This window comes from Bradysia coprophila, unplaced genomic scaffold (genome assembly GCF_014529535.1).
Source record: "Bradysia coprophila strain Holo2 unplaced genomic scaffold, BU_Bcop_v1 contig_138, whole genome shotgun sequence".
In the NCBI taxonomy this organism is placed as follows: domain Eukaryota; kingdom Metazoa; phylum Arthropoda; class Insecta; order Diptera; family Sciaridae; genus Bradysia; species Bradysia coprophila.
The window spans coordinates 4,279,103-4,307,038 of NW_023503409.1; the positions used below are offsets into that span (position 1 = coordinate 4,279,103).

The 27,936-nt window shown below is 36.9% G+C and overlaps 7 protein-coding genes and 2 non-coding genes across 12 annotated transcripts; 3 read left to right on the forward strand and 6 right to left on the reverse strand.

Annotated features, from left to right (window-relative positions):
* Nucleotides 1-1,004: 1,004 nt before the first annotated feature.
* On the reverse strand, nucleotides 1,005-2,597 carry LOC119073583 (aldose reductase-related protein 2-like). Its single transcript, XM_037179153.1, has 7 exons — nucleotides 2,439-2,597; nucleotides 2,205-2,375; nucleotides 1,800-2,120; nucleotides 1,615-1,742; nucleotides 1,388-1,550; nucleotides 1,227-1,321; nucleotides 1,005-1,166 (listed from the first exon to the last, which is right to left on the reverse strand). The coding sequence occupies exons 1-7, from the start codon at nucleotides 2,499-2,501 to the stop codon at nucleotides 1,130-1,132; spliced, it is 978 nt and encodes a 325-aa protein (XP_037035048.1). The 5' UTR covers nucleotides 2,502-2,597; the 3' UTR covers nucleotides 1,005-1,129.
* Nucleotides 2,598-3,991: 1,394 nt separating this feature from the next.
* Nucleotides 3,992-27,284, forward strand: LOC119073195. The gene is made up of 11 exons (XM_037178503.1): nucleotides 3,992-4,194; nucleotides 4,397-4,537; nucleotides 4,599-4,836; nucleotides 4,909-4,965; nucleotides 5,075-6,347; nucleotides 8,875-9,036; nucleotides 12,018-12,116; nucleotides 12,173-12,542; nucleotides 22,961-23,071; nucleotides 25,775-25,944; nucleotides 26,013-27,284. The coding sequence occupies exons 2-11, from the start codon at nucleotides 4,411-4,413 to the stop codon at nucleotides 27,282-27,284; spliced, it is 3,879 nt and encodes a 1,292-aa protein (XP_037034398.1). The 5' UTR covers nucleotides 3,992-4,194; nucleotides 4,397-4,410.
* On the reverse strand, nucleotides 7,986-9,774 carry LOC119073553 (zinc finger protein ubi-d4). Its single transcript, XM_037179109.1, has one exon. The coding sequence runs from the start codon at nucleotides 9,741-9,743 to the stop codon at nucleotides 8,541-8,543; it is 1,203 nt and encodes a 400-aa protein (XP_037035004.1). The 5' UTR covers nucleotides 9,744-9,774; the 3' UTR covers nucleotides 7,986-8,540.
* LOC119073645 (protein dj-1beta-like) lies at nucleotides 11,718-12,672 on the forward strand. The gene is made up of 3 exons (XM_037179244.1): nucleotides 11,718-11,905; nucleotides 12,018-12,116; nucleotides 12,173-12,672. Exons 1-3 carry the CDS (start codon nucleotides 11,798-11,800, stop codon nucleotides 12,560-12,562), a joined length of 597 nt encoding a protein of 198 aa, XP_037035139.1. The 5' UTR covers nucleotides 11,718-11,797; the 3' UTR covers nucleotides 12,563-12,672.
* Nucleotides 12,688-14,772, reverse strand: LOC119073525 (solute carrier family 2, facilitated glucose transporter member 1-like). The gene is made up of 8 exons (XM_037179062.1): nucleotides 14,628-14,772; nucleotides 14,373-14,477; nucleotides 14,152-14,312; nucleotides 13,847-14,091; nucleotides 13,631-13,789; nucleotides 13,181-13,572; nucleotides 13,024-13,126; nucleotides 12,688-12,970 (listed from the first exon to the last, which is right to left on the reverse strand). The coding sequence occupies exons 1-8, from the start codon at nucleotides 14,649-14,651 to the stop codon at nucleotides 12,711-12,713; spliced, it is 1,449 nt and encodes a 482-aa protein (XP_037034957.1). The 5' UTR covers nucleotides 14,652-14,772; the 3' UTR covers nucleotides 12,688-12,710.
* Nucleotides 15,656-20,544, reverse strand: LOC119073519 (solute carrier family 2, facilitated glucose transporter member 1-like). 4 transcript variants are annotated; one of them, XM_037179052.1, is made up of 9 exons: nucleotides 20,253-20,544; nucleotides 20,062-20,195; nucleotides 17,856-17,960; nucleotides 17,633-17,793; nucleotides 16,944-17,188; nucleotides 16,733-16,891; nucleotides 16,277-16,677; nucleotides 16,115-16,217; nucleotides 15,656-16,057 (listed from the first exon to the last, which is right to left on the reverse strand). In XM_037179052.1, the coding sequence occupies exons 2-9, from the start codon at nucleotides 20,125-20,127 to the stop codon at nucleotides 15,798-15,800; spliced, it is 1,500 nt and encodes a 499-aa protein (XP_037034947.1). In that variant the 5' UTR covers nucleotides 20,128-20,195; nucleotides 20,253-20,544; the 3' UTR covers nucleotides 15,656-15,797. The 4 variants fall into 4 exon arrangements, with proteins under 4 accessions (XP_037034947.1, XP_037034949.1, XP_037034946.1 ...); XM_037179054.1 differs by lacking the exons at nucleotides 20,062-20,195; nucleotides 20,253-20,544 and adding exons at nucleotides 18,441-18,521; nucleotides 18,581-18,927; XM_037179051.1 differs by having other exon boundaries at nucleotides 20,062-20,507.
* On the forward strand, nucleotides 22,339-24,211 carry LOC119073634 (sugar transporter SWEET1-like). The gene is made up of 5 exons (XM_037179227.1): nucleotides 22,339-22,636; nucleotides 22,703-22,780; nucleotides 22,845-23,071; nucleotides 23,130-23,305; nucleotides 23,983-24,211. Exons 1-5 carry the CDS (start codon nucleotides 22,560-22,562, stop codon nucleotides 24,103-24,105), a joined length of 681 nt encoding a protein of 226 aa, XP_037035122.1. The 5' UTR covers nucleotides 22,339-22,559; the 3' UTR covers nucleotides 24,106-24,211.
* Nucleotides 24,735-24,807, reverse strand: Trnam-cau. Its single transcript has one exon. It is a non-coding gene; the product is annotated as a tRNA-Met (tRNA).
* Trnam-cau lies at nucleotides 25,503-25,575 on the reverse strand. Its single transcript has one exon. It is a non-coding gene; the product is annotated as a tRNA-Met (tRNA).
* Nucleotides 27,285-27,936: the final 652 nt, after the last annotated feature.

The window sequence follows — 27,936 nt, forward strand, 5'->3', positions numbered from 1 at the left end:
TCGAATAGACTTACTTGAATATGATTCGCAGCCTCGACTTTGGCAGTGGCAAGATATTGTTGAGATCTAAACTTGATATATTTCTGTATCAATTTCATATGGTGATAACTGCAAACACTTCTAATATCAAATAACAATCACAATAAAGTTTTAAAATTTTCAAAATTACATCTTTTAAACGGTTTTGTGAAATTCAACGGTGTGACAAATCGGCACCGGCTTTGTCGGTTTTGTTTTGACAATATCAGTGTTGACAGCCATCAATAAAACGATCAGACCGAATAAATCGAATGAATAACTTTAGCCTATGCGAGAGAAAGAAGAGTGGTATAGGTTTCTTCCATCGTACGGTAAAAACGAATTTTGACAAGCCGAAAACGAACGAGAGCATCACCAGAAGCAAACATAACCGCAACTTGAAAAAAATTTGTTCGTTTAAACTTCAAATTGAGGTTGTGTTGCCTTCTCTGTGGTAACTTTTCCATGTGTTCCATGCTAAAAAATCTGTCAGAATCTCAAATTATTCTCAATGGTCGCAAGAAATTTGTGCTATTCACATGGCGCGAAATTTAGAACTTTTTAAGTTGTTCAAGGTTGTAATGAGAATGGCCAATAATACGTATTGTCGTTGTGTAGATGAAAACACTGCTTGTGAAAATAAGAAAAAGCAACGTACCGTGGTACACAATTGCAGCTAGTCGGATTTCGGCTCCCTGGACTTTTTTTAAGGAGTAAGGGCACATCCGAAAATCTCCGAAAACAATGCCATTATGCAGTAAAATTAGGTTATTCACATATGACGGGAAACATCGGCAAGCCTCGATGCTCCCTCATATATCAATAATCTACTATTGATTTTTTCCTCAAGATGTATTCATTTCGACTTCCGATATTGACGAGTGATTTGATATAGATGAAAGATATTTTGAATAGAGTACTGAAGATTGTGCGACAATATTTCCTCATAATATTTCCAATAATTTCCAATAATTAATAGATATTCCTTCATTTCGCTTTATTTAATTTTTTTTGTGTCATATGGACATGCATTACGACACCGCATGTGATCTGCAAATACCGTCATTCCGTTGAACAATTTATTTTAAAATAATTTGAATAAGCAATGTTATTAATCATCCAAGCCATATTCGGGATGGTCAACGAATCTATAACCAAAAGAGAAGGACATTTCTAATTGGTCATTGGCAACAAAATCAATCAATTACCCAGGCATGACCATTGTGAACGTTCTTCCAGATGGTCCTTTGTCCAATGTCTTTAATTTTTCCATTTCATCCGAACTTAGTTCGAAGCTGAACAACTAATATAATGGAAAAAACCGCAAGTTTACCAACTGAATCTAACATCTGATATTGATTTTACTTACATCAAAGTTGGAACGAACACGTGCAGGATTTATACTCTTTGGAATGACAGCAACATTTTGTTGAATCCAATATTTCATTAGAATTTGAGAAGTTGATTTAGAGTGTCGATTAGCTATTTCGACTACAACGTCATCTTCTAGTAATGGTATCGGTTCAAAGGCTCTGGCAAATTAAAAATTAGTTTGATACCAATCGCACAACAAAAATCTCGGTTAGACAAACTTACTGTCCCCTCTTTTCATATAATTGCTTTCTACCAGGACTTCCTAATGGTGCGTATGCAACCACTGTAATATTATATTTACGGCAGGTTTCAAGTAACTCTGGCCTTTGAAAGTATGCGTGTAGTTCAATCTATGAAACAGATTCAGATTTTTAGATTCAGAAAATAATTGTTTTTAGAATCCTCACTTGTTGATTCGCTGGTTGAATTCTAGCCACCTTCATAATTCGTTCGACTTGAGTACGTCGGAAATTAGATATTCCAATAGAACGGGTCAAACCATTATCAACTTGTACTTCCATTGCTTTCCATACAGCTTCAATACTTGAATTAGGATTGATTAGTACTTTACCGCTGTCATCTTTGGGCCAAAGATCTGTGTCGCTAACGTATTGCAGACCAACTGGTAGATGTATCAAGTATAAGTCAAGGTAGTCCAGCTGCAGAGCCTTTAGCGACTTTTGAATAAAATATTCCACTTTTTCTGGGGTCATACCAATCGGAGGCAACTGTTTTCGAATTTTCAAAAAGATAAATTAGGGTCTGTAAAGGATATATTCGATATATTCGAATCACTAGGATCATTATCTTACTTTTGTAACTACAAATAGCTCATCCCGTTTGATGTTACCGGAATCGAACCACCTCTTAAGCACTTTGCCAATGATATGCTCATTCTCATACATATAGGCTGTGTCTATATGACGGTAGCCAGCTTTCAAAGCCTCATCAAGAGCCGTCTCGAGTTCTTGTGGATCACTAGACTATAATTGTAACAAAAGGAGATACATTACTCGCGGCAAAGCATTCAAAGCCCATTTCATTACCTGCCATGTACCTAATCCAACAATTGGCATTGTATAACCGTTAAAGAATTTTATGGAGGACATTTTTAGTATTTCACTATCGTATTACACAAAAATAACCACAATGTTGCGATACACTCAACCGAACGTTCAAATGTGACTGATTTTAGATTATTAGGTATGAGGTATAAGATACTAAATGTAAAGTGTACATATGATAATTACGCAATTACCACGATGACTAGACATTTTTCTGGTTATGTTCATTTATCAACAATTTTTTTTTATCAACATCTTACACTTCAAGTGAGTTGTGAGATAGGCATCAAGCTCGAAAATACCGATTTGCAGTTGAAAAAATAAAACTTGAAAGAAAAAAGACTCTTTTTCCAGGAGAACCAAAATAAACAAAATTTGCGTGGTAGTGGTAAACGTTTAGAAATCCGTGTGAACAGTTTTCTTTGTATGAGTGTACCAGCTGAATTGAAAATGGACATATCAAAACATATCTCCCTTTTACAAACCTTTATCGCCATTTTTTTTCTCTCGTTTTCACATTTTTTATCTCTTTTTTATTTAGTCAATATCTCTTATACTCAGCTTAATTACCGCATTCGATGAATAATTAAGCTATAACTTACTTTTGGAGGAAGTTTTCTTGCATATCTTCACGATCGAAATTCAATGATTACAATTAAATTCATGGAAAAAAGGTGTCTGCACTGACAGCTTTCAAATTTCCTAATAATTATTATTTTGTAGACGCCCAGCAATCTGTTAAATTATCAGACAATACGCTACATCTCTTGAAATTCAAAAATCCAGTTTATTTCTGAATTCGAGGTAAAGCCGAAGTAACAACAATCACACGCAAATATGACTTTTCACTTTTTCCGCATGTAGTGAAACGGAAACAAATTCAGAGGCTTTTTTACGTTATAATTTGGCAACGGGCTGAGGATACATATATAATGCTCGGGGACGAGGACAACTACGAACAAATGATCAAAAACTCCTTGTCATACGGGCAATTCGGGTGAAATCTGAAACATAAAACAAAATTGCTTTAGTCTTTAGTTGCCAAATTGTAACGTACAAAAGCCTCTGAATTTGTTTCAGCTTAACTACTATAAAAAGAACTACGAAATAAAGAGCACCATACAACCCTAGGATTGTAAAACATGTATTATGAAACTCCATTACATTATGTGCGATGATAGGGCAAGATTCGATAAAGCTCGTAGTTTTTTGCCCATAAATAAAGGTTTGTTGTCAGCAACAAAGAAAAAATTAAGGCCCAATCTCTGGTTAGTGTTTTTCATAACATATACTAAAGCATGAAAATACTCCACACGAAAATATTTATTTAAAACAAAATGAAATAGATGTTTTTTCAAACAATCAGAGATATTTTCAACAAAAGAAGTAGCAGATTTAATAAGAACATCACGGTACACCCACCGTCTGTATGCAAATGAAGCGAAATGACATTCGACTAATGCCAATTGAAGCGCCTAAAAGCATTTTAGACCTACAAACAAGCATACATTCATTTAACACCTTGATTTTACGAGGCTAGATAACGCGTCGGGCTAGATCATTGCGATGACATCAATGGCTATTTTGAAATATGTCAAAAGTGTCAAAACGTATCACCGAATTTTCAATACAAAATATTTTGAGGAAAAACATAAACAAAATAATATTGTCACGACACTTGAATAACTTAAAGCTAACAATTATTTATTAAAACGTTGAAATGTGAATTAATGCAGAAGTAAGTCAATATACACAGCTGACGTGAAATGTGTCAATAAAAATCGTCTGATTATAGTTTTACTTAGTGGTGACTACCATTTGCTTTCTTTAATGTTTTTTTGTATCTGTGACGTCCGAAACCTAACATCTAATTGAGAGATTTATCTTTTATATATACTTTGGACAGGTATATCAAATTGATTTACACTCTTTTTCCATAGACCCTAAAAGGAAAATGATTTCTCTGAGCCAAAAAAGTCGACAATGTCTCATAGACGACATAAAGAACTTGGAGACTAAATTAGTGCAGCTACAGGATCGGTTCGATCTGATTGTAAATTGGATTCGGTCAGAATATTGCGGTAGGTCCACTCTTCTAAATCTGTATTCGAATTGATTAGCAAAACGTTTCTCCTCTGACAGACCTCAGTGGCTTGCCAGATTATGTGATAATCGCAGTGAGTGGTGACGGTGATCGAAAATCGTCCGATAACGACGTATTTAGGAAAAATGACCTTATTAAGGTGGAATATGACAACTTAGACGATTCCTCTCATCTTAGCGCTGATGGTGATATTGACACCGATAATACGAGCAAGAAATTGTTGGTCAAAGTCGATGAGGATATTCTGAAAGACATAGAGTCTGGGCCCGTATCCAGGTATGAAAAATGCTGCCAGATTCAAATATTCGATCTTTTAAGTAAGCAAAATATTTGTGTTTTTGGTTCCAGGCTACGAATTCAACTGGAAAAGCGGAACCTGGCTTGTCGAGACACATCGAACAGTAGGTAATGTCATCGATAAATACTTGTCGGTATCGAAAGGCTATTATTATTGATGCCACTTGATTCAGATAATTACAATGAAATTAAGGCTAAACATTCGTTTTTTTTTCAGTTATTGCAAAGCTCCGGCTGCTGTTCCCGAAGATCCCACATCATTTCCCCTGCTGATCGAGGGAGATGTTGACTTGAAATGGGAAAATGATCGGTTGATTGATAACAATTCCGCCAATGAAAACGAAACGGAAGGAGATGTGTATACTACGTTGCATGAACCTTGTGAAGACTATGAGGCGTCAAGCGGAAAGGTGAACGCAAATTTGGGTAGCGTAAAAGCCAAACGCGTGAAAAAGACTGCGAAACATGTTCAAGCCAACAAAGAGAAGGGATTAATTCTAGATGCAATTGAGTACAAAAAGATGATTGAGTCATTGCCGAAAGAGCGTTTAACCTGTGTGGTATGTAGCAAGACTTTTGCTACATCGACACAGGTTCGACGGCACGAGGTTCAGGTTCATTTAACTAAGGAGGAGCAAGGTAAAATACGGAATAGAAGCAGTTCGTTCAGTACGTTTAACGTGGTCCAAGCAAAAAACGATGTGGCTGAAATGTGTGACATATGCAACAAACCATTTAAAAACATCGAATCTCACAAAATGAACCATTTGCCGACAGAAGTCATGACTACAGTCGAAGGTAAATGGCGCCCTCACTATCGTTGCTTAAAGTGTGATTCGCTGTTTTCGGAGAAGAAGAAATATTTGAATCACGTGACGCATGAATGTAAAAACGAAAAGATTCTTGAAAATTCAAATTATGCTCAGCACGCTCAGAAGCTTCGAACAGAGAAGAATTTTCTGTGTAACCAATGCGGCCAGGCCTTCAATAGAAAACATACCCTTAAGATACACGTAATGGCCGTACATGCAAAGCGAAAAGATTTCAAGTGTAAATTTTGCGGAAAAGGCTTTGCAATCGAGTTCGTAAAAAATAACCACGAAAAGAAACATCTCGGCGCTCTAACCGTGACTTGTGAACTTTGTGGCTTCGCGTTCACGTGCAGACAGACCCTTCGGAAGCACATCAAGGGCGTACACGAGAATCGGCGACCATACCAGTGTCCGCTGTGCGATAAAAGTTTTAAAACCAACAATGCACGAAATTATCATGTCAACACACACGGCAATCCGAACGGTAGAAAACGGGGATTGAACGTAGAAATTGATCCCCTCAAAGCAGCTGCGAAACGTAGACACTGTAGCACCTGGAAAAATAATCGCGTGCCGAAGGTTACGACTGTTACGGCCACAGAAAACAACAATACTTCATCTGATGGAGCATGTACGAAAGAATCGGATGAGAAATCAATAAATTTAATCGATGAAAATTAGATGAAACCAGCCTTAGTGCTCTAGTTTTGAAGATTTTTTTAAAATAAAGTTGGGGAAAAAAGAATTTGTTTCGTTTCTTTAGAAAGGTGCAGGTGCAGTATACTAATAATTTACTATCGTATTTGAACGTTAGAAGTGCAGGAAACTTTGAAGAAACTCAAAACAAAATTATGTAAAAAGTCATCTATTGAAGCTGCACGTTTAAACAATGGGAAATTTTACTCCAGCGCAGCGGTTGTTTTTTACCGGTCGAAATTGGTATGTTCCTGAAGTTATCTTAGTACAACTTTTCTTTTACAATAAATTAGGTACAACTAGGTACAGCTTTTTCCTTCCATCCTGATTCCTGATTGTCCATCCAGGTAAGTACAACTTTTTCTTTAGAGAAAAAAAGGTGTACCGACTAGATACAACAATCAGGATGAAAGGAAAAAGCTGCACCCAATTTATCGTAAAAAAAACTGTACCAAGCTAAGTTCAGGCACATGAAACCGATACCAATTTGATCAAAACATTGGTAAAATGAATAGAAATTAATGAGTGTTCCGACAAAGTCCTATCAACAATCTGTATTCAATCAATACAATCCATATCTTTGTAGACTGGTGGATCATAATGACTCAATAACAATATTTGCTCGTGTCAGGGCGGACGGGGCGGACATAGAAGCAATGCGAACGGCAAACTTTTGCGGGGAAATCGAGCCTTCACAGAACAACTCGCCGGGAAATGTGTGACATTCATTTTTACTTTTTTGGTTACCGGGAAATTTTGACTCGGTATTCGAGAAGAAAACGGTAGTTACTCAAATTCTCTAAACTTAAAAAAAACACACGAAAATTGAGAGACGGAATCAGCCTTGTTACAGTTCCTTCGTTGCTTCCAAATCAACGAGGAGCTAATCTCCAAACCGTACCAAATTCATTACATTGCTTATGAGTGCGGAAGCGACACACTTCATGTAAGAATGATAAAAAGAGGCTGAATGAACTTGGTACTGTTTGGAAAGAAGTTTTTCTTGATAAGGTGCACCTAGTCGTTATGCAATCCCAGACAAAATAGTTTAACTACGAAATGAACGAATTTCAGATCAGACAACGCAACAAGATCTTGTTCAGTTTTTCGGTCATGATTTTACCAGAAAATGTAGGACTCAAGTTCATTACGTTCAGTAAAACACTTCATTCAAAACGTTCAATCATAAGAAGCATGGGTCAACTCTTTAAAACTACGAAGATCAGAAAGATTCCACTCATTTTGCATTGACTTTCTATCACATATAACATGCATTTCAAGTCATCGCTGAAAAACAGGAATTGATTGAAGGGAAAAGAGACTTTGATTGCAGTGGAAGGAAAATCTATCTTTCTTAATAATTTTGTAAAAGGAAAATACTTCTCTGTTCCCAGGATTGCAGGAGCTACTGGCAAAGTTTTCAATTTTAATCATTTTGTGTACGAGGAAAGTGTATTCCGCAATGGAATTTTCTTTTTACTACGATCAATTCTTGTTTTCCTGCAATCAATTCCAATGTTTTTGCAGTCAATTCTCTTATTAGAACTACCAGTTTACTTCCCTTCACAAACGCGATGTAACATGCAACCATGGCGAATGCTGAAATGAATACACATCGAATGTACCGTGTGTCTATTATTTATTAGAAAAACTTTACATAAAAAAAATTGTGAAAAACAAATCTTAAAATTAAGCTTTAGTTTACAGGGAAAAGTCTAAAAATAATCTCGCAACAAGATTAGTTTGGAAAGAACAAATTTCGCAACAAAAATGTACACAGTGGCTTCAATTGGCCATTCACGATTAAAAGAAAAGAAATTAAGAGACAAACAGAAAAAAACGTGAACTCATTTTCTTATTATGAAATAATTCTATTTCTTAATTATATTTACCTTTGCGATAGTTATTCACACAGTTTACCAACTATAAATTGTCCTTACAAACTTAAGTAACTGAGAGCAAGAAGAGTTAGTTCGTTAGATCTAAATATTAATTAGTTACCAGTATCTTACATTACTTCTGTAATTCATTTTTTTTACATTACCCAACTTCTGTGTCGTCATAACTGCAGGAAGTTTCAATTTTTTCAATACTTATATGAGGGAGGACGTGTATTAGGCGCGGTTTTTTCTCTTTTAAAACTATTTTCAAAAATAATATTTCCTTCGATCACATTCACTTTCCACTGTGAAATTCTTCATGGCAAATGTTACAGCTCCATGACCCTTCTGGCGGATCGGTTAACGGTGGCGTCAAGCAATACATGTGGTAACCTCGATCACAATCGTCGCAGAAGAGCAATTGGTCGTCGTTGTCTGATGTACCGCAAATGGAACAATATTTGCATTCAATACACTGCCATCGGTATCGCTTCACTGAAATGATCATGTTCGGTGTGAACTGCAAACATGATGGATGACCCGAGCGACCACAATCTGAGCACGATACCAAATCTTCGGGAATGCTGGTTTTCTTGTTTTCCCTCGAATCACCAAGACAAAAATCACAGTATGGCGACGGAACTGCTTTACCACGTTCACTGGGTTTCTTCATCGGAACGATCGGCTCGTCATCGTCTGGACTGTTTGGATCTTGCAATGGTATTTGTGGATCTTCAGCTGGCGGTGGCGGCGGTGGTGGTGGTGGACTGCTTATTCGTGGCGGTGTCGCAGTTTGTTGAGCTAAAGCAAATGCAGCTGCAGCAGCTGCCGTTGGTCTACCACGTTTCGTTGGTGTCCGATCACCTTCCATAATTTTACGACGGCCTCTGCCACGGCCCCTGCCACGTCGACTTACGCCATCAGGATTGGGCTTGCGTCCACGTCTTGGCTTCTTCTTGTAAGTTCCGTCATCATAATCGAAGTCTGAGTCTGGATCACGTTCTTCGAATGGATCGATTTCATGCATATTCACTTCGTCGTAGAACCATTCCTTTGGTGTTTCCTCGCGATGACTGTGCGTGTGACTGTCGCGACTATCCGTATCGGCGGGAGCACTTAAAGACGATCGATCCAAACCTTGCAACGAATCCGGATCTGGTTCCCTGAACACCCGAAAAGGCCGATGTTGGTGTATCAAGTAACTGCGTCTAGACTTTCTCCATCGGCTAGATGGATATGAGTAAATTTGACCTTCACGAAGCCCTGGCATTCTCTGTCTTCGTTTCATAAACAAAGCACAATGATTTTGTGCAACACCAGTTTGTGGGTCTAGGAATGGCATCCGCAGTCGCCGTTCTATACATAATCGCGTATTATAATTTTCACTATTTTCTAGTAGCTCTCTGTAGGCGGAATCTTTTAGAAACGACTGAATTTTCTCTAAATTTGAAATATTTACAATTTGAATTTCTGGAGACGCCATTGTCGTTGCTGACATTTTGAGCAGAATGTCGTTGAACTGAATTCGGTTTGACAATCGTTCTTATGCAAATGAATCATTCATGTCTGCTGGGTACGTTGTCCCAGTTCTTTTTTTTATTTGTAAAAGCGCACTCAAATTGTTTAAAAATTGCCATTGATCAAACTTTTTTATTTTAAGATAAGCGAAAAAGAGACTGCTCAAATTGCACAGCCAGTAAAAAATCGATCTTTTCAAAAAACAGAAATTACAATAAATAAAAATCGTCCACTCTATTCCTTCCCAACGTTCCAAGAATACATGCTGCATTTCCTATTTGAATAGCAATTGAAATTCTTTGCAATAAGTAATCTGTTGAACGCTTTTCCCCTGATGCTTTTTTCATCAAAGATCCTAATTTCGTGACAAATTTCTTTGTTTCTGGGCCCATGCAACCTAAATATTCAAAAGCAAGCGGGGTGAATAAATAATTTTCTATAATGATTATGCTTTAATCTCTCCGCTTTCTCTGCAACTGAGCGTGCTTTTTTAGAAGTTTCACCAATGTATGAAGGAGCCAACGTATCACACACTGTCACATCCCATAAATAGTACATTACTATGCAAGGGAAGTAAAGTGATATCTCGTATCCAGATGAGAAAAAGTATCCGAGGGCGGCAGCCCGAGGTACTTTTACTCATCGTGATACGAGATATCACTTTATTTTCCGTGTGTAGTACGACGTTTTACTATGCGAGTGATGTAAAGGTTATTGCCTATACATGTAATAGCCTTATTACATGCACCAGCATAGTAAAGAGATTTACCATGACTCCACGGAATTAGAGTCATACCATCAGGTCTTTTACCGTCATCTCTAGAAATTCCTGGTGGCTGTAACAAAGTTGTAAAATCTGCAGCAGAAAAAGCATGAGAAAACTCTCTGTTTACAGAATCATGTCGCGGCGTTATCCCTGTCTTAAACTTGCATGATAATCCATGCAAACCGTCCTTTTTAACTAACTCACCACAGACACACCTATACTCCTCGCATAATTGGGATCCTAAACGCAGATCAACAGCAATTCTCGCAGCATTGTTATCTCATAACAAACCTAGCTGACTCGACTTTTTGTCTTTTAAGTTTTTAAGCATGAAAATCAAGAAAACACAAATCGTGTATTGTTTGGTTGAAAGAAATTTTGTATCTAATTTATCTCTGAAATAGGCTTTCCAGGTTTTACAGATGTACTAGTATTCTTGAAAACATCCAGATAGCGTGGCTTAACATGAGAGAATTGTCCAGACTGAGCCGACTTCGACTTGGGTAGTCTCGGAAATCTAAACTTGTTTGACAACCTTTTTTTGCTGGCTGTGCTTTTCTTTGAATTCTTCGCAACATTACTGGTGCCTTTGGCGGTCAATAAATCGTTTTCACCTAAGGCTGCTTTCAGCACATTTTCTGTCCCATCAGACAGACCTTCTGAATATTTTTCCTGCGCCAATGACTTTCTCGGCATTCTCGGCAAAGATTGTAAAATGTCTTCCATAGTGGAGGAATTTGCTCATTTGCAGTTTGCACAAAAGCAAGTTAATTTTGATCGAAATTTCGATAGAGAAAATACGGTTTTGGATTTAGAGTTGACTGTATATTACTTCGCCTTCTTTATAATTTCACCAGATATGGTTGAGCAAGTAGTTTTTTGAATCGCACTTATTCCATAAATATTTTTCATTTTTCTTCTAACTGCGAGAAAATCTAAATTATTATTTTCTCAACTTGTCCACTAAAAAGACCGGCTACGAGCACTAAAAGAGAAAATCGAGTTACACACATGATTGCCTGAAAGAGATAAAACCAGAGACTCGTAACTAAAATAAAAGGGGCTCGTAACCGACCTTTTTAATCTAGTTGTTTAGCTGCAGTAAACAATTATTTTCTACAGAATAAATTTTGCTTTCAGTCAATGTGGATCGAAATGATGTCGAACTAAAAGGAAGACTTTACGAAGAAAAATTTTCACTTGAAAACTCTTTACGGAGAAAAGTGAATTATTCCCCAAAGAAACAAAACAAACATTGAAGGCTGTTAATGTCCAAAAATTTGGCAAAAATGTCGAAAAAAATTCTAGCAGTTCTATCGGCAGGCTCTGAAGAGATGGAATTTACCATAACCGTTGATATATTACGCAGAGCCGGTGTAAGTTGTGCCGGTATTTAACCCGTTTTGATAAGACCCGTTGACCTTCACACTGGTCATTCATTTATTAGATTGAAATTGATTTGGTTTCTTTCCAAAAATATTAATGTAGGTGAACGTGACCGTGGGAGGACTGGAAGGATCCGATCCAGTAACTTGTTCGAGGCAAGTTGTCATTGTACCGGACAAAGCTTTGTCGGATGTGTCGACGGTAATATTGAATTTGATTAAATGTTGACATGACATACAGCAACGATTCGTTTACAGGAATCTTTCGATGGAATATTCCTTCCTGGTGGTCTAGTCGGAGCAAAGAATATGTGCGAATCGAAGCCTCTTGGTGAACTTTTGAAGAAACTTGAAAGTGAAGGCAAAGTTATTGCAGCGATCTGTGCAGCTCCAACAGCTCTACTAGCTCACTCTATTGGTTTGGGAAAATCGATCACATCTTATCCATCTACTAAGGATCAATTAGCTGGGAGCTATAAATATGTCGATGATCAAGTGATTGTACAAGATGGACAGTTGTTGACTAGTCGTGGTCCGGGTACTGCTATGGTGTTCGGATTGAAATTGGCCGAAATTCTGGTTGGCATGGAAAAATCTCAAGAAGTTGCCAAAGGCATGCTACTGAATGGTGAATACAAATTGAATTAAACGTTGGATTGGATTGTAAAGCGGATCTTTGATTTTATTGTTAAACAAATATTGGTTCTAAATATTACTTAAACGTGGCACTACGTTCCGGTAATAAAATTCTTATTTACGAAACTAAGTGATTACTTAATGCAAACACAACAAAGTTCTACCTATTTAACGGTCTAGATTTGAAACCATCAGCTACTAGCGGAGCAACAACACTCGAATCGTGGTTTCTAGTTTCCGGTAGATAGAATTTGATCAGCACTGCTAAACAAAAACAAATCACTGCAAATGGTAAAAATACGAAAGCTCCCCAAGCCTCTTGTAGACTAGGGAACGCCATAGCAACAATAAAATTGCAAGCCCACAAAGACATACTACCAAGGGACATGGCTGCCGGACGTGAAGAACTCTCGAATAACTCTTTAGTAGAAACTTATCAATTTTCAATTTTAAAAATGTTGTCGTCAACAAACCTGTTCCTATAAAGTATGGAATTGGCCCCAGTCCCAACTGTAAAGTGACAATGAAACCAAACACAGAAACAATGGATGCATATGCCAGCCAGGAAGCTAAATCCTGAAAATAATTTGGTCGACTAATTTGACTCTTACATTACGCACTTAATCGTACAATCAGCGATGTGACAATAACAAGCATTGTACCGGTGGCAAAAATGGAGAACAGAAGTAACGGCCTACGGTTTATTGCCGCCATTAAATACGGCGTGAACGATGCCACTAAAAAATTGATAACTCCAGTTCCCAGATTTGCCCATTTTGCGTTCGTTGAACTGAGACCGCTTCTTTCGAACATTGAAACGGAATAAAAGAAAACGGCATTGAGTCCAGATAATTGTTGACCACCCAGGAGTGCACACACCAAAATAAGTGGGAGCTGGAATTTTCGGTCGCGTATCACCGACAGCAATGATCTTGTTTCGGAATGAACGATAGCCTCATTTTCCATAGATTGAAGTTCCTCATTTATTAATTCTAATTGTGATCCTCGAAGTTGGATGAGTTCTAAAACGAATGTCTTAAGGACACGAACTATCGAAAGTTATAAAAATTTACTACTAACGATTCTTTGCAGCCTCGTGGTCCTTAACGACAATATAAAGATATTTTGGACTTTCCGGGAACCAATAATACGGTAACATGAATACAAAAACTATCACAGCGTATACGCTAAGAGCTACATGCCATAAATCCACTGAACCAAACACTTCTTCTAAGCTACCTGAAAGACAGACACATTAATAAATGGGAGAGTTTTATAACACTTTTGTATTCGCACCTATTTGTCCAATTGCAACTCCACCAATGAGACCCATTGGTGATAGTACAGCCAAAGTACCACGCAATTGTAGCGGTGATAATTCAGCCATATACATTGGCAAAGTACTTGTAGTTAAGCCAGCAGCTAGACCAACTATTAATCGACCGAAAATCAACATCACAACCGAATTTGCCATTCGGCAAAAGAAAAACAAAATCGCACTGACAATAAATAGGAATGTACATGCTAGTAATGACCGTTTTCTATAGAAAAATAGGTTTATAGTGTTCAAACAGTTTCATTTAGCTTTTCAAAGCTCTTACCTTCCAAAATGATCCGCTAGCCACGCTCCACCCAACGAGCCAACGGCACCACCAACCAAAAATACTGATACTATACCCGACCACAGTAAATTAAGATCCGAGGCGGATAATTGAACATCGTATGAGTCGCGGAATGATTCAACACACCAATCTTGTATGATCTGGATAGGTGAAAAGAGGCATAAAATTTCACTTTACTGCGTGAATATCTGAAGGAATACAGTAGCTGGGGCATTTATGACACCGATATTGTATCCAACAGGAACTGCAGCACCAATTGTAGTGGCAATGCTGACCAAGACCAAATATTTACCCCATTTTACTCGCTATATCAGAATATAGTCGGAAAGATTTACTTCATCAAAAAAAACAATTTCTTATTTGAAGCTTAAATTACTGAGTTTCTCTATAAAATTGAATATCAACAAATCTACTTACGACAATTGGTGTGATAAACAGAAAGGAAAAGTACTAACCTCGCTGTTTGAATTTTTGGTCATGGTAAATTTGATAGACCCAATAATAATAGAGACACAACCACTAATGACTCGAAAACTAGATTAGGTAGCTAAACGGCAATATACTCTGAAATCATACATTCATACCTACAGTCAACTAAACTAAGATAACATTCTCTTAATGATATTTCTACTAAAACAAGATATGCGGCGGTGTATGTATAGGAATCTCACTGTGATTTCTTTCGGTACTTTGATTCGTTCAGGTATCATTTTGCTGGTCCTCTTGATGAATTACTTACCGAAGTAAGAAGTATAATAAGTAATCTAACCGGTTACAGCCAAATGCTGATAATTTACGATTGTGAATCTTCTAACTGTATCTATACGACTTGGAATGGTTGAAGAGTGCATATTCCATATTTTTGCTGAAAGGTAAGTGCAATGCATCATAATCGTGAGGACGACATAAAACATGAGAAACATTTCTGTGCTAGTCGAAAACGATAACTGACTTGGGGAAGCATGTCATCAAAACTAAGACCAAAAGCAATTCAAGGAACAGTCAGTAAGCTGTGTGATAATTTACAGAACAATTTGATTGAAACTCTAGAGAAAAATCACAATTTCTTTCAGAGTTATTTTTGTTGATTATACAGGGAACGTCGGTGAAATTTAGACTCAAATTTCGTTCAGCTGTTTTTCAGTTGGTCTTCATAATTATCTGTGAATACGGGAGGAGTAGTTACACACATTTGGTAGTGGCACTTAAAGATGTATACTTAGTTCTGATTGAATGAGTAGCAAGTTGAAGGAAAGTCAAGTCTAAATTTCGCTGACGTCCTCAGTACAATAATATTAAAATTTCATGGCATTTTTGGTACGACGTAACACCGTTCACATAACGAACTAAATTTAAACTTGGATCAGCAAATAGTTGAAAGATTCAAGAAGATATTGACCTCGAAAGCTATTTTTGCGGATTTATTCACAAAATTTACGGTCGAGCAACTCCGTATTTACTCTATTTTTAGAAAAAAGTTTACGAAAACAAAGCTTTTATTTAACAATATTGCAATTTGAATACAACTGAAATTCGAAAAAAAATTCTTATCGAAAAGAGAACACTTTCTAGTAATAATTAAATTTGATCGTAGTAAATTACTTATTTATGTCTAATGTGAAAAACTATCTAATTAGTGGCCGAGACCGAAAGCCCTCAGACACTAAGGGAGCAATATCACTTGAATCACGACCTCTGGTTTCGGGCAAATAAAATTTGAGCAATGCCGACAACGCGAAACAAACTACGGCAAACGGTATGAATACAAATGCATTCCATGCTTCTTGTAAACTGGGGAATGACATGCCAACAATAAAATTACATGTCCACGACGACAGACTGCCGAGTGCCATTGCTGCTGGACGTGGTGCACTTTCAAATAGCTCTAAAAACATGTCAATATACCAAAGGAGTTCAGATTACGAATAAATTATTAGCGAACCTGTTCCGATGAAGTACGGAATCGGACCCAATCCCATTTGATAAGCAATGATATAACCAAATACCGCAACAATGCATGCGTACGGTAGCCATGTTGCTAACTCCTGCAACCGGGAAACATTCAAATTCAGCATTCGTTTAAAACTGTCGGCACCTTACTTACAATCAGGGAGACGATGACTGTTAAAATCGCAAGCATCACACCGCTCACAAGACAGGAATAGAATGCCAAAGGTCGACGGTTTACTTTTGCCATTAAATACGGGCTGAAACCAGCTATGAACAAGTTAATGCAACCAGCTCCGAGATTTGCCCATTTTGCGTTTGTCGAATTTAGGCCAGATCGTTCGAATATCGAGACGGAATAGTAGAAAACAGCGTTAATTCCTGATAATTGTTGTCCTCCTTGCAGCGCACAAACCAAAATTACGGGAAGTAGTAGCTTAGGATCACGTAACACTGACAGCAAAGACCTTTTCTCGGATTGAAAAACTGACTCATTTTCCATAGACTGAAGTTCTTCGTTAATCAATGCAATCTGTGATCCTCGAAGTTGTTGAAGCTCTGAAAGGAATCGACGATGATATACAATTTTGCAAAATATGAACATTAGACTGACGTCTTTTAGCAGCCTCGCAATCCTTGACGATAATGAAGAGATATTTGGGACTTTCTGGGAACCAATAATATGGCAGCATACATGCAACAACCAACACAGCATAAACACTAAGCGCAACGTGCCAAAGATCTGGTGTACCAAACACTTCTTGTAGGCTACCTGTAGAACAGTGCTATTCAAACGATCAAAATGAAATGTTGCCAGTACAAACCTATTTGTCCGACAACAACGCCACCAGTTACACCCATGGAACACAATACGCCCAACGTGCCGCGTAATTGTAACGGTGATAATTCAGCCATGTACATTGGTAAGGTACTTGTAGTTAAACCAGACGCTAGACCAACTATCAATCGTGCAATAATGAGCATTATGACTGAATTTGCCATACGACAAAAGAAAAATAGAATGGCACTGACTACGAATAATAAGGCACATGTTAGTAGTGATCGTTTCCTGAAAATATTTTTTTTGTTTAAAATATTTCTTAGCTTTGCTTTAGAGTTAATCGATGTTTTTCAATTCATTTGTTAGTTAAATCAAGCGAAATTACTTATAAAGTGAAATTGCGCATGACACCGCTATAAATCTAGTTGTTGTTAAATATAGATAGAACTTAGGTACAGAATACAGCAGCAACAACAGTTACAATCTTAATGAATTAATGTACACACCTCAGAAAACATTATCAGCTGAACGAAAGGGAAATAAGTCACGAAAGTTATATGAAAATTTATGAATAACGCCCGTCACCACATTATGTCCAGTTAAGAGGAAACAATTCGATCAATCCGATAGCACTCTAACAGTTACACAGACGATTCTGTCAAATTGTGCTGTTCTTCTTGTTGGCGAATTACGGACATTTGTAGAGAAAAAAATTCCTCAGCTATCAGTTACCTTCCCAGCCGATCAGCTATATAGGCTCCACCCAAGGATCCAACAGCTCCTCCAACCAGAAATACTGATACTATAGCTGACCATAGTATATTTAGGTTTGCTGGAGTTAGATGTACACCAAACGAATCGAAAAATGATTCAACGCACCACTCTTGAATGTACTGAATAAAAAGGACCAGATTTCAGAACCAGATAATAACAAACCAGTTAATTACAAAATTACCGTGGCTGGCGCATTTATTACACCAATGTTATAGCCAACAGGAACGGCTGCACCGAATGTTGTGGCAATGCTGACGATAATGAGATGTTTACCCCATTTGGCACGCTAAAATAAGTGTAAGCAAAATATTTGAGAGTTTGTTGCCGGTTTTTTCATGTTTTTGCGAGGGGGAAACTACGCGAGTAAACTGTGACCCACGTACTTCCATTGGTGCATCTATTGGTGTACTATTTACTCCTATTGGCGTATTATGTCCTTCTATTGGTTACCAATAGCAAATAGCACCTGTCCCAGTATTCGCTCGCATGGGTTCCCCCTCGTGTTCTTGTCATAGCAAGTAAATTGTAAGTAAAATCTCGAGTATAATTTCGCATACGTTTTGGTTGTTTAGAGATTCAAGCAGTTATTAAGACAGAATTCTATAAGAAAAATGTTTGAAAACGTGTTCAGCAGTGCTAATCCAATATATCTAATGCTCAATTTGTTTTAAATGGGAACAATATTTGCCTTTCGGAATGGAAACTACTGCCGCCTTCGTCACAGATAAAATCCAAATTTTAAAGAAAGATCAAGAGTTCAACTAACCTCTAAGACCATTTTGTTGGCCATTATAAGTGAAACTACTTAGAGCCACAAAATAATATCATTCGGACTACCTCGGTATCTCTTACAAAACGAGATAATAATTTAGCAAAGCGGAATAATCTTTGAATTCAAATCGTTACTTCAAGCAATGTAATAAAGGAAGATAACAGTTTATTGCTACTCGATTTTCAATAATCGTCAATTGAATTCAGTATTATTTAATAACGTTGTCGCATTCACACGTCACTGAATATTCGTTACAATTTCTCTTATATACCGAACTTTGATCTATTTGTACTACGGAGGCAAATTTCAGTTAGGCTGGTCAGTATGAAATAGTTGTTAACACGACATAATTACGGCTTTAAAGAAAACTACTAACAAATCAAAATCAAGTGCGAAAGTGTAACGGAATGCGTGAATTTTATATTTTATTTCAACCATTCGAAAGAGAAACAAAGACCAGCCATTAAAATAATGTTAGTGAAAACAAGAGAGTGAAGTTGAGTACTATCGTAAAGCGATAACCTTCTTGTAACCGGTCGAACTGCCGAATCGTTCATTAAAATTAAGTTAAACGGAACTACAACGAGAATCTGAAGCTCTGAATCTGATAATAATAGGATGGTTGGTACAGTGACATTTGTATAAAGTTCCTTGTTCTAATGGCTCTTTATCTAATAAGAATGATGAATGAAAGTCAACGAAACTTCAAAATGTGGAATTATTACAGTGATAAGGCGGATGAACATTATAACTCAAGAGCCATGGTATTTACCCATCACTGCAATAATATTGTGCACTGTGCAGGTCATTGACCTTTAGTTTCAAATTTTTGTATTAGAACAAGAAAAAAAGACAAAAATATTGTCGTCACATATACGTTGCAGTGTTTACGGTCTTAAAAAGTAGATCAGTAGATCATTCTTTGAGAGATTACCATTTTATTATTGATCTGCCTGATATTCAATCGATCACATTGATTACAGCTTTAAAATTAAGTTACCTAATAGATCCGAAATCTCTGAGAGTAATTAAGATTTTAGCGTTCAGTAATGTCTATCCTCTCAGGACATATTTTAAAAAGTACACACTGTGTAGTGTGTATCGTTTCTGAACTGGTTCTACGAAAAAAAATAATCGTTTACTTTACCAGTGGATGTGCGAGTTTCTTTTTCTTTTCTCACAAATCCGGTTGATGTATAAATTTATGGTTCAGAACCGTGTCTAGGTCAGAAATGTCACGATACCATCAAATCAATGTTATGCATTTCTTATTCAAAAATTAACGAAAAAATTATGTTTTTAACATTTACGACCATCATCATTTATGATTGCGGTGTAAACACACTCAACATTGTATGAATAATGCAAGTCAATTTCTATTTAATTTGTTAAATTGAGAAATGTTAGCTCATCGTCTGTGATAATAAACATCATTAGTTTATATACACACGCGATAGCAGCACGTTTGTTTTGAAAATGAAAACAAAATTGCGCATATTTATGTGCACAAAGAAAGATTTTGTAAGAATGAAGCGACATTCGTCATTCAGTGATTTTGTAAAAAAATAATTTTATGCGATAAGTAAACAGCATACAATGTAGAAAATGAACCTACCTCTTCTCCATTGTGTGAGGGTGATCCCTCATAGAGAACATCAAGTTCTCGCTTATCATAATCCATGATAGTCCGGCTCGAATAATAACGTTGATTATTTTCACAACGAAAACGAGCACCTTGAGGCCAAATAACTACTTTTAGAATTAGGTTTAGTCACTGTTAACTAATTTTATTTACTAAAGAATTGCCTTTAGCAAATCAATCATAAGTAATCACTTCATCACTTCATGTTTTATTAAATAGATTTTCGATTGTTTGAAACAAGTGTAACGACAATTTATTTTGATTTTACAAACACTTGAACGATTAACTTGAGGCAGTTTACAGTTTCAATATTAAACGCTAACTAGAACACTAAATAAATACGAACGACCGGCTTAAGTTACTAAATTTTAAAGACTAGACGAGAATTAGTGCAATTTCAATGCCGCATGTGAATGTTTGTATGCATTTGACAGTTTTGACATCTAAACATAAAAGATACATGACGATGCAAAGACGTATTAAATTGTAAGCAGTGTTGTTGAGGGCAGAAGGAAAATAAATTGTAAATTTAATAGGTTTCTTCCATCGTACAGTAAAAACGAATTTTGACAGGCCGAAAACAACCGACCGTCATCCATAGAAGCAAACATAACCGCAACTTAAACAAATTTGTTCGTTAAAACTTCAAAGTGAGGTTGTGTTGGCTTCTCTGTGGATGACGATTGACATTTTGAACGGCCTTGGAAGAGACCTATTTTAGTAATATATTTACTGCGTGTACGTCCATATCATCGATTGACAATATTTCATACGTATTAACTCTTACAATGTAAACATAGACACTTGGTTTGTCAATCTGGTTATTGTTCAAAATCGCGCTGTACGTGCACTTCCGGAATTTGAATGTTGAGTGAATCAATGAATATACAAACCAGGTATGGTCTGTCCATACAAGCCGGAGGAAATAGCGATCAAGGCTGTAAACTTTGGGGAGGTCACGCAGACCGCCATTTTATTAGATACGCGGGAACACACAACGTCTGATGATTTTACATACAAAAAAAAAATCACCACATCATCACGGCGATGACAATCATCACAGTAGGTGAATTATTGTATGAAATCCGACATGCTATCGTCAAGTGTGGTGTGTAACCCGCGTATCTGTATCTGCGTGACCTCCTCAAAGTTTACAGCCTTGATAGCGATATCACATAAACAAACTCACCTTTCAATGAAAACCATTGAAAGGTGAGTTTGTCTATATGAAATCGCTATTTCCTTCACGGCTGTATACTTTGGGGATGTCACGCAGATCGCCATTTTATTAGATACGCGGGAGCACCCCTAGTAAAAATAAAAGTCTCAAAAGCTCGAAAAGAGACGTCTCACGTCTCACAATACAAAGGATTTGAGACTGTGAGACGTCTCTTTTCGAGCTTTTGAGACTTTTATTTTTACGCGGGACACCACTTCTGATGATTTTAGATGTAAAATTCACCACATCATCAAGGCGACGAGAGTCATCACAAGAGGTGAATTTTTGTATGAAATCGGCCATTTTATCATCAACTGTGGTGTGCAACCCGCGTATCTGTATCTGCGTGACCTCCCCAAAGTATAGATCCTTGATTTCCTCCGCTCCATACAAATTTTGACATTAGACATAGCACTGCTACTAGCTTGAACACTCATTCTATCAACATCAAAATAGCATCCAAATTTCAAAGATGTATGCGTGTACGATTGCATCTGATGTGCGTTTTAATTCACACTAACAAATCATGACTCCTGTCTGTACGAAAGAAATGCAACGCCTATTAAGATAACATTAACCTCCAAATATTTCTTATGTTCATGCTAGCAGCAGAGCTGTGCATTAGACCATACCTACATTAGACCATTCCTATAGAGTATACTTTCATTGGGGTGAATCAGTGAATGTCAACGTACTCTTATACGATCAAGGCTGTATACTTTGGCGAGGTCATTCAGATCGCCATTCTATTAAATAAGCGGGGTCAACCCCATATGAACAAATGAACATATGAACAAATTTACTGAAATCAAATTGGAATGGCGCTGTGAATTTTTAGTATAGAACGTCTTGTATCACTCGCGTATCTGCATCTATGTGACCTCCCCAAAGTTTACATAATTGTATACGACGCTGTTTGATTAGTGTTTGACACTTTTAATTTCAAATTTTCAATTTACATCGCTTTGCCCCCATGGGAACAGGGGACAATGCCAAATGGTAAAACTCTACCAATCATCCACCGAGGATTTAAAAACATTCAATGTGGCTAAAAACCAGGCGTATCAATGAAGATGGCTTTGCAAGTGACGTGCCCTTTATGAGATGTCATCGTTGATGTGTTTATTTTGCATGTGTTAGGATTGTGACGTTTACAGAACAGAGTTAATACATGGAGAATCTACTGTGATGTTTTGTTGGCAAAATATAAATAAGACTTAACTCTGTGGAAAAGTTATTAGATTATCTAAAAATGGGTGAAATAAGCTGGCTGGATATCCTATCAACAGCTGCAGTCACAACCACAGTTCTTCAATTTCTCACTGGATCGTAATGAGCCATACATTTTTACCATTTTTTGATAAAATCTCTTTTAATTTTGGCCTTTTTTTGCAGTCTTGTTTGTCACAAATACATTCAAAAAAAGAGCACAGGTGATAGCTCGGGCTTCCCATTTGTTTGTGGTTTTTTATCGTATGTTTTTTTCGCAAAATTTACCTGATAATTTTGGTTGGTAATTTTCCGTTTTAATATTCAGATGTAGCCTGTGGCTAACATATGGAAAGCTGACAAATGAAAGATCAGTGGTGATTGTCAACACAATTGGTTCCATGTTATTCCTGTTGTACACCGTCGTCTATTATGTTTTTACAGTCAGCAAATCGTCATTTTTAAAACAGTTTTTCTTGGCACTGTTGACCCTATTGCTGACACTTGGCTACGTACAATACGAAACCGATTTCGATCAAGCCAGACAGGTCATGGGTATGAAACAATCGAACAGATGAGGTCCCACAAAATTCTAATGAAATTCATTTCGCAGGACTCCTGTGCTGCTCGGTTTCGGTGCTGTTTTTTGCTGCCCCGTTGACAATGCTGTTGCATGTGATCAGAATTAAGAACGCAGAAAGTCTTCCATTTCCTTTGATTTTATCAAATTTTTTCGTTTCGTTGGAGTGGTTTATTTACGGCTGTCTTATAAAAGACACCTTCCTACAGGTAAATGTTTTTTTCGTTTTATCGATGTGATTGCGACCAGTGCCCTTCATAATTCATAATGATGACCATCAACAATAGGTATTGTGCTGTTGAACGTGCTGTTGTGGCAGCAATAAGTTTTTAATACGTTTCGTAATCAATTCGTACTAATACACTCAAATGCAGCGTAGGCATTTCATTTCATTTTTTTTTACTGTTTTTGAGATTCACTATGATCACTATCCGAGTAACCATTTCCACGCAATTTCAATGGAGTGTCTCGCCCTTTGCGGAAATTTTTAAAATTCAGTGCCGATAGCTTTTCGGTGGTTCTAGAATATCATCAAATTGAAATAGATTCGTAGTCGACAGGTTTTTCGACTGTGACATGGTCGTTTCCTAAAGGCGAAAAGTAAACTTCTCAAAATTTTTGTGATCTGATATTTTGATTTCGTCTTAGTTATTTACGTATCTGTCTTTGTTGATTGATTATGGATAGTTTCCTGAGTGTCAAAGATCAATAATCCAAGACATACAAATATTCCAAGCAAAGGAAATCACGAGAAAAATTCCAAAATTCCTTCAATTTCGGTCTTAAAACATGAAAATTAAATAATAAGAACAGCAGGACATATAATCAAAACATTTCTCGAAACCACCTCAGTAGAGACTGATTCACCTTCTATTTGTCATTACAGATAACCAATTTCCTTGGAGGTGTTTTATCTGGTGCCCAGCTACTTCTATTCCTAATCTATCCGAGTCGGATGAACTACGGTGGACCGATTTACAAACCACTCGACCAGTCGAATATTTTTTAGAATCACTTCATTGACCTGCCTTAATCGCCAGAAAGAAAATTTTGCCAAAATGTGAAATGTGATTTGCTTGAATAAAATCGGCGAAATTTCTAAAAATTTGTCGAAGCCGCAAATTTTTTGGTTCGATAGATCCAAATTGTTAGTTTATAATATTGTTGATTTATTAGTTCCATGAGAATATCTACATAGAGGACGTTATGTTGAGTTAGAGGTTGTGTTAACGTAATCGCATTTAAAATTATATTAATTGTCCTTCGCTAAGTAAAAGTAAAACCGCATTAGACTGCGATCCGAAATGGACTAAAAATGGACTACGATTTCAATTATAAACTAAATTTGTTTTAAGAAAAATAACAGAATTAAATAAACAGTATTTTTTGTATATTATATAAATCAATTCATTTATTCACTAAATTACCAGCAAGCAACAAATCTAATCATGTCCGACACTCTCCGAAAACGGATACAGAAAATCAGTAGATGCTAATTGCCTCCTACCAATCAAAACAACCAGCAACGATGAATACTACAAGATAAATTAGAATTTTCAAAAGGTCTCCAATGAGAATCGTATTCCTAAAAATCAATTTATTGACTGTGATTTAAGCAAAAACAAAAAAAAAAAGATTTGCCCCGAGTGAGGATCGAACTCACGACCTTAAGATTATGAGACTTACGCGCTGCCTACTGCGCCATCGAGGCATATACACCCTGGCGAGAATAGAATCGTTGCGAAATTTACCGGATGGGTTTACAATGTTGTACATTCTTTAATTTGAATTCGGAATGAATTCATTCAACCTATACATGTGTTGTGTAGTATATAATGGTATAGAATATTTACAAGAATTATACAAGCTGAGTTATCACTCATTGATTGTTTGTTATCAAGAGAAATATGTTGTCTTGTCGTGGTACTGTTGTAGTACAGCTTCCGTAACATGTATAGTTAATGAGATGTTAATGAGATAATTATCCATGGTAAACGTTTTGAAGCACGAATCTCACCATAACTAAGCATTTTGTAAGACTTTTTTTTGATTTTGTGGATAGTTACAATAGTTAGAAGTACACTCAATAATAGTTGCAGATATGAAGACGTATTTGTTAAACCAACTACAAAATCCAAGAATCAAATTACCCAGTTTCGAGTAGCATGAAATAGTTACAGTTTTGTACTACTATATGGTACAGCTCAAAGTTATCCACTTTTCATTCAATTATGCTTTTTCATTAGTAGAAACGCAAACACTCACGTTAGAAACATTTTGTTCATTCCATTCAACTTACCTTACGAATTTACAATTTTCTGAATTGTTTCGTTTTCATGCATTAAATCCGTTAAAAGACTTAATTAGAATGCGAAAATACATTTCCTCAAAAATAAAAAAAAGATTTGCCCCGAGTGAGGATCGAACTCACGACCTTAAGATTATGAGACTTACGCGCTGCCTACTGCGCCATCGAGGCTATGAAAGTAGCCCACACCGTGCCTTATGCAATATTCTGACGTTCATACAACTTACCTTGTTGGGTGGTTTTTTGCTTTTCTTTTTTATGTGTGTTAGAGGCTTGTGTTATATCGGAGAAACTCTGGTACTGTGTTGAAGTAAATCTATGTTCATTCGAGCCATTCCTATCTGTCAACTGACTCTTTTAGTTTTTGGGTAAACAAAATTTTGTTTATTATTTTCTTGCTTTTCTCGAATTTGTTCAATTAAAATGGTAAATTTATTGTGTCGAATATGTCTAAAGGGCATAACAGATGGACTGTCTTTTTGTGATACACATAAACAGTACACTCTTTCACTGGTTTATGAAGAACTCACAAACATCAAGGTTTGTTTTGGTTCTACACACCATGTAACAGGAAACTACAACTAAAATTCCCAATTGTACATTGATAGCTTGAACTGAATGTGGAAAACCTTCCATCACGAGTATGCCGCGAGTGTGCAGATAGAATTTATTCCGCCTATGAGACTCGTAAGCTCTGCATTGAGTCGGATGCCTTTCTTCGCAAACAACTGCAAACCGTGGAGCCAAAATATAGAGATGTTGAGGAGGCAGTGGTTGAACGTCTGGAAAAGTGTGAAGATGATGTTAAGTGGGATGACATTGAACGTGACATGCATAGTGATGATTTGAGTTTGTTGGACATTGAGTTAAGCGACGATAAAAGTCCGTTTGCCGACGAGCACTTGAAAGGAGAAGATACGCAAGATGAGCATAAAACTACGAATGGTGATGTCACTTCCAGTACTCCCAATCTAAATCCGAGCAGAAAGTGTCCAACTTGTCACAAATCATTTCGATGTGAGGCGACACTTAACAAGCACATCTGCTCGCATAACAAAGTGTCCAATTGTCCTTTATGTACGAAGACCTTCTCAACCTCAAGCAACCTCAAGCGTCATATTGCTACACACAGTGATCAAGTAGAGCTCAATTGCGACAAATGTGATAGCATTTTCACGGAAACGACGGAACTATTCGAACACCTAAAAATTCATCGATTCGATAATGCGGAAAAAAGTGACGAGTTTCTGTTGGAATGTGAAATATGTAATGAGAAAACGGCATCTTATGCATCCTACAACAAACATATGAAAACGAAGCACAACATCGAATCTAAAGTTAAGGCATTCAAGTGCCGCATATGTGAGATGCGTTTTGCATCGAAGCAGGGCATGTACCGACATATTGACAATATACATGAAAATAACAGACAGAATTTGAGGAATCGCGACAAAAATTTCCTATGCACAGAATGTGGAAAGGGTTTCTTCACAAATTTTCACTTAACAACACACTCCCGGTCACATAACGGCCAGAAGCCGTATAGTTGTAAATATTGCGACAAGTCCTTTTCACAATCGTCCGGCCTTAAAATTCACACTTTCATCCACATGAATATTCGCCCGTTTTCCTGTAAAGTTTGTCATAAAACGTTTACACAGTACGGTCATGTTAGGGAGCATTTATTGACGCATACCGAGCAGAAGCCATACAGTTGTACAATTTGCAATCATTCATTTCGCGTCAAAGGTAATCTTAAGGCTCACATGCTTATACATTTAGGAAAGAAACCGCATGTTTGCGAACATTGCGGTAATCGATTTAATCAAAGTACTCATTTACGGCAGCATATTATTAAAAAACATAAAATCAACAGTTGATTTGAGTGGTTTGAAGGAAGTGCTATGCAAAGTAGAACATCACTAAAAAGATAATGATTCTGGAATCTGTGATAAGCCGACGTGTTGTTCAAATAGGTGTGCAAGTATCATAACAGTAAACGTCAGTGAAATTAAGACAAGCATTTTCTTCAGCTGTTTTTCAGTTGGTCCACTCATACAAGCGAAACTGATCATGTGTCTTTATCCTTTATACGGTTTTACCAACACCACGCGTGTGTGTGCATCTATTTTCCCCCTATAATAACGTACAGTCACTTTTGTCTGTATGAGTGGACCAGATGAAAACTAGCTGTAGGAAATCCATGTATGCTTTTTACTGACGTCGATTGTAAAGCGTTAAAAAAAAATTGTGTAAATTATTTATGAAAAAAAGAAATAAAAGTCGAGAACGCAACTTCGTCTTTTCATTGTTTCTGAGGAGGAGAAGTGTCGTGTTTGTCGTGGTATTATAAGTTGGATATTTCATGTCATTACTCCACTTACCGGCTACTTTTGTCCACTTATAAATATACTATACAATCATCTACGACGGCCTGATGGTTTGACTATGCCGTAACATATGCACAAAATCTTCTACTTCGTTTGTTTAAGCAAAAATTTGGATCTACAACGACGGTTGGCAGATCTCAAC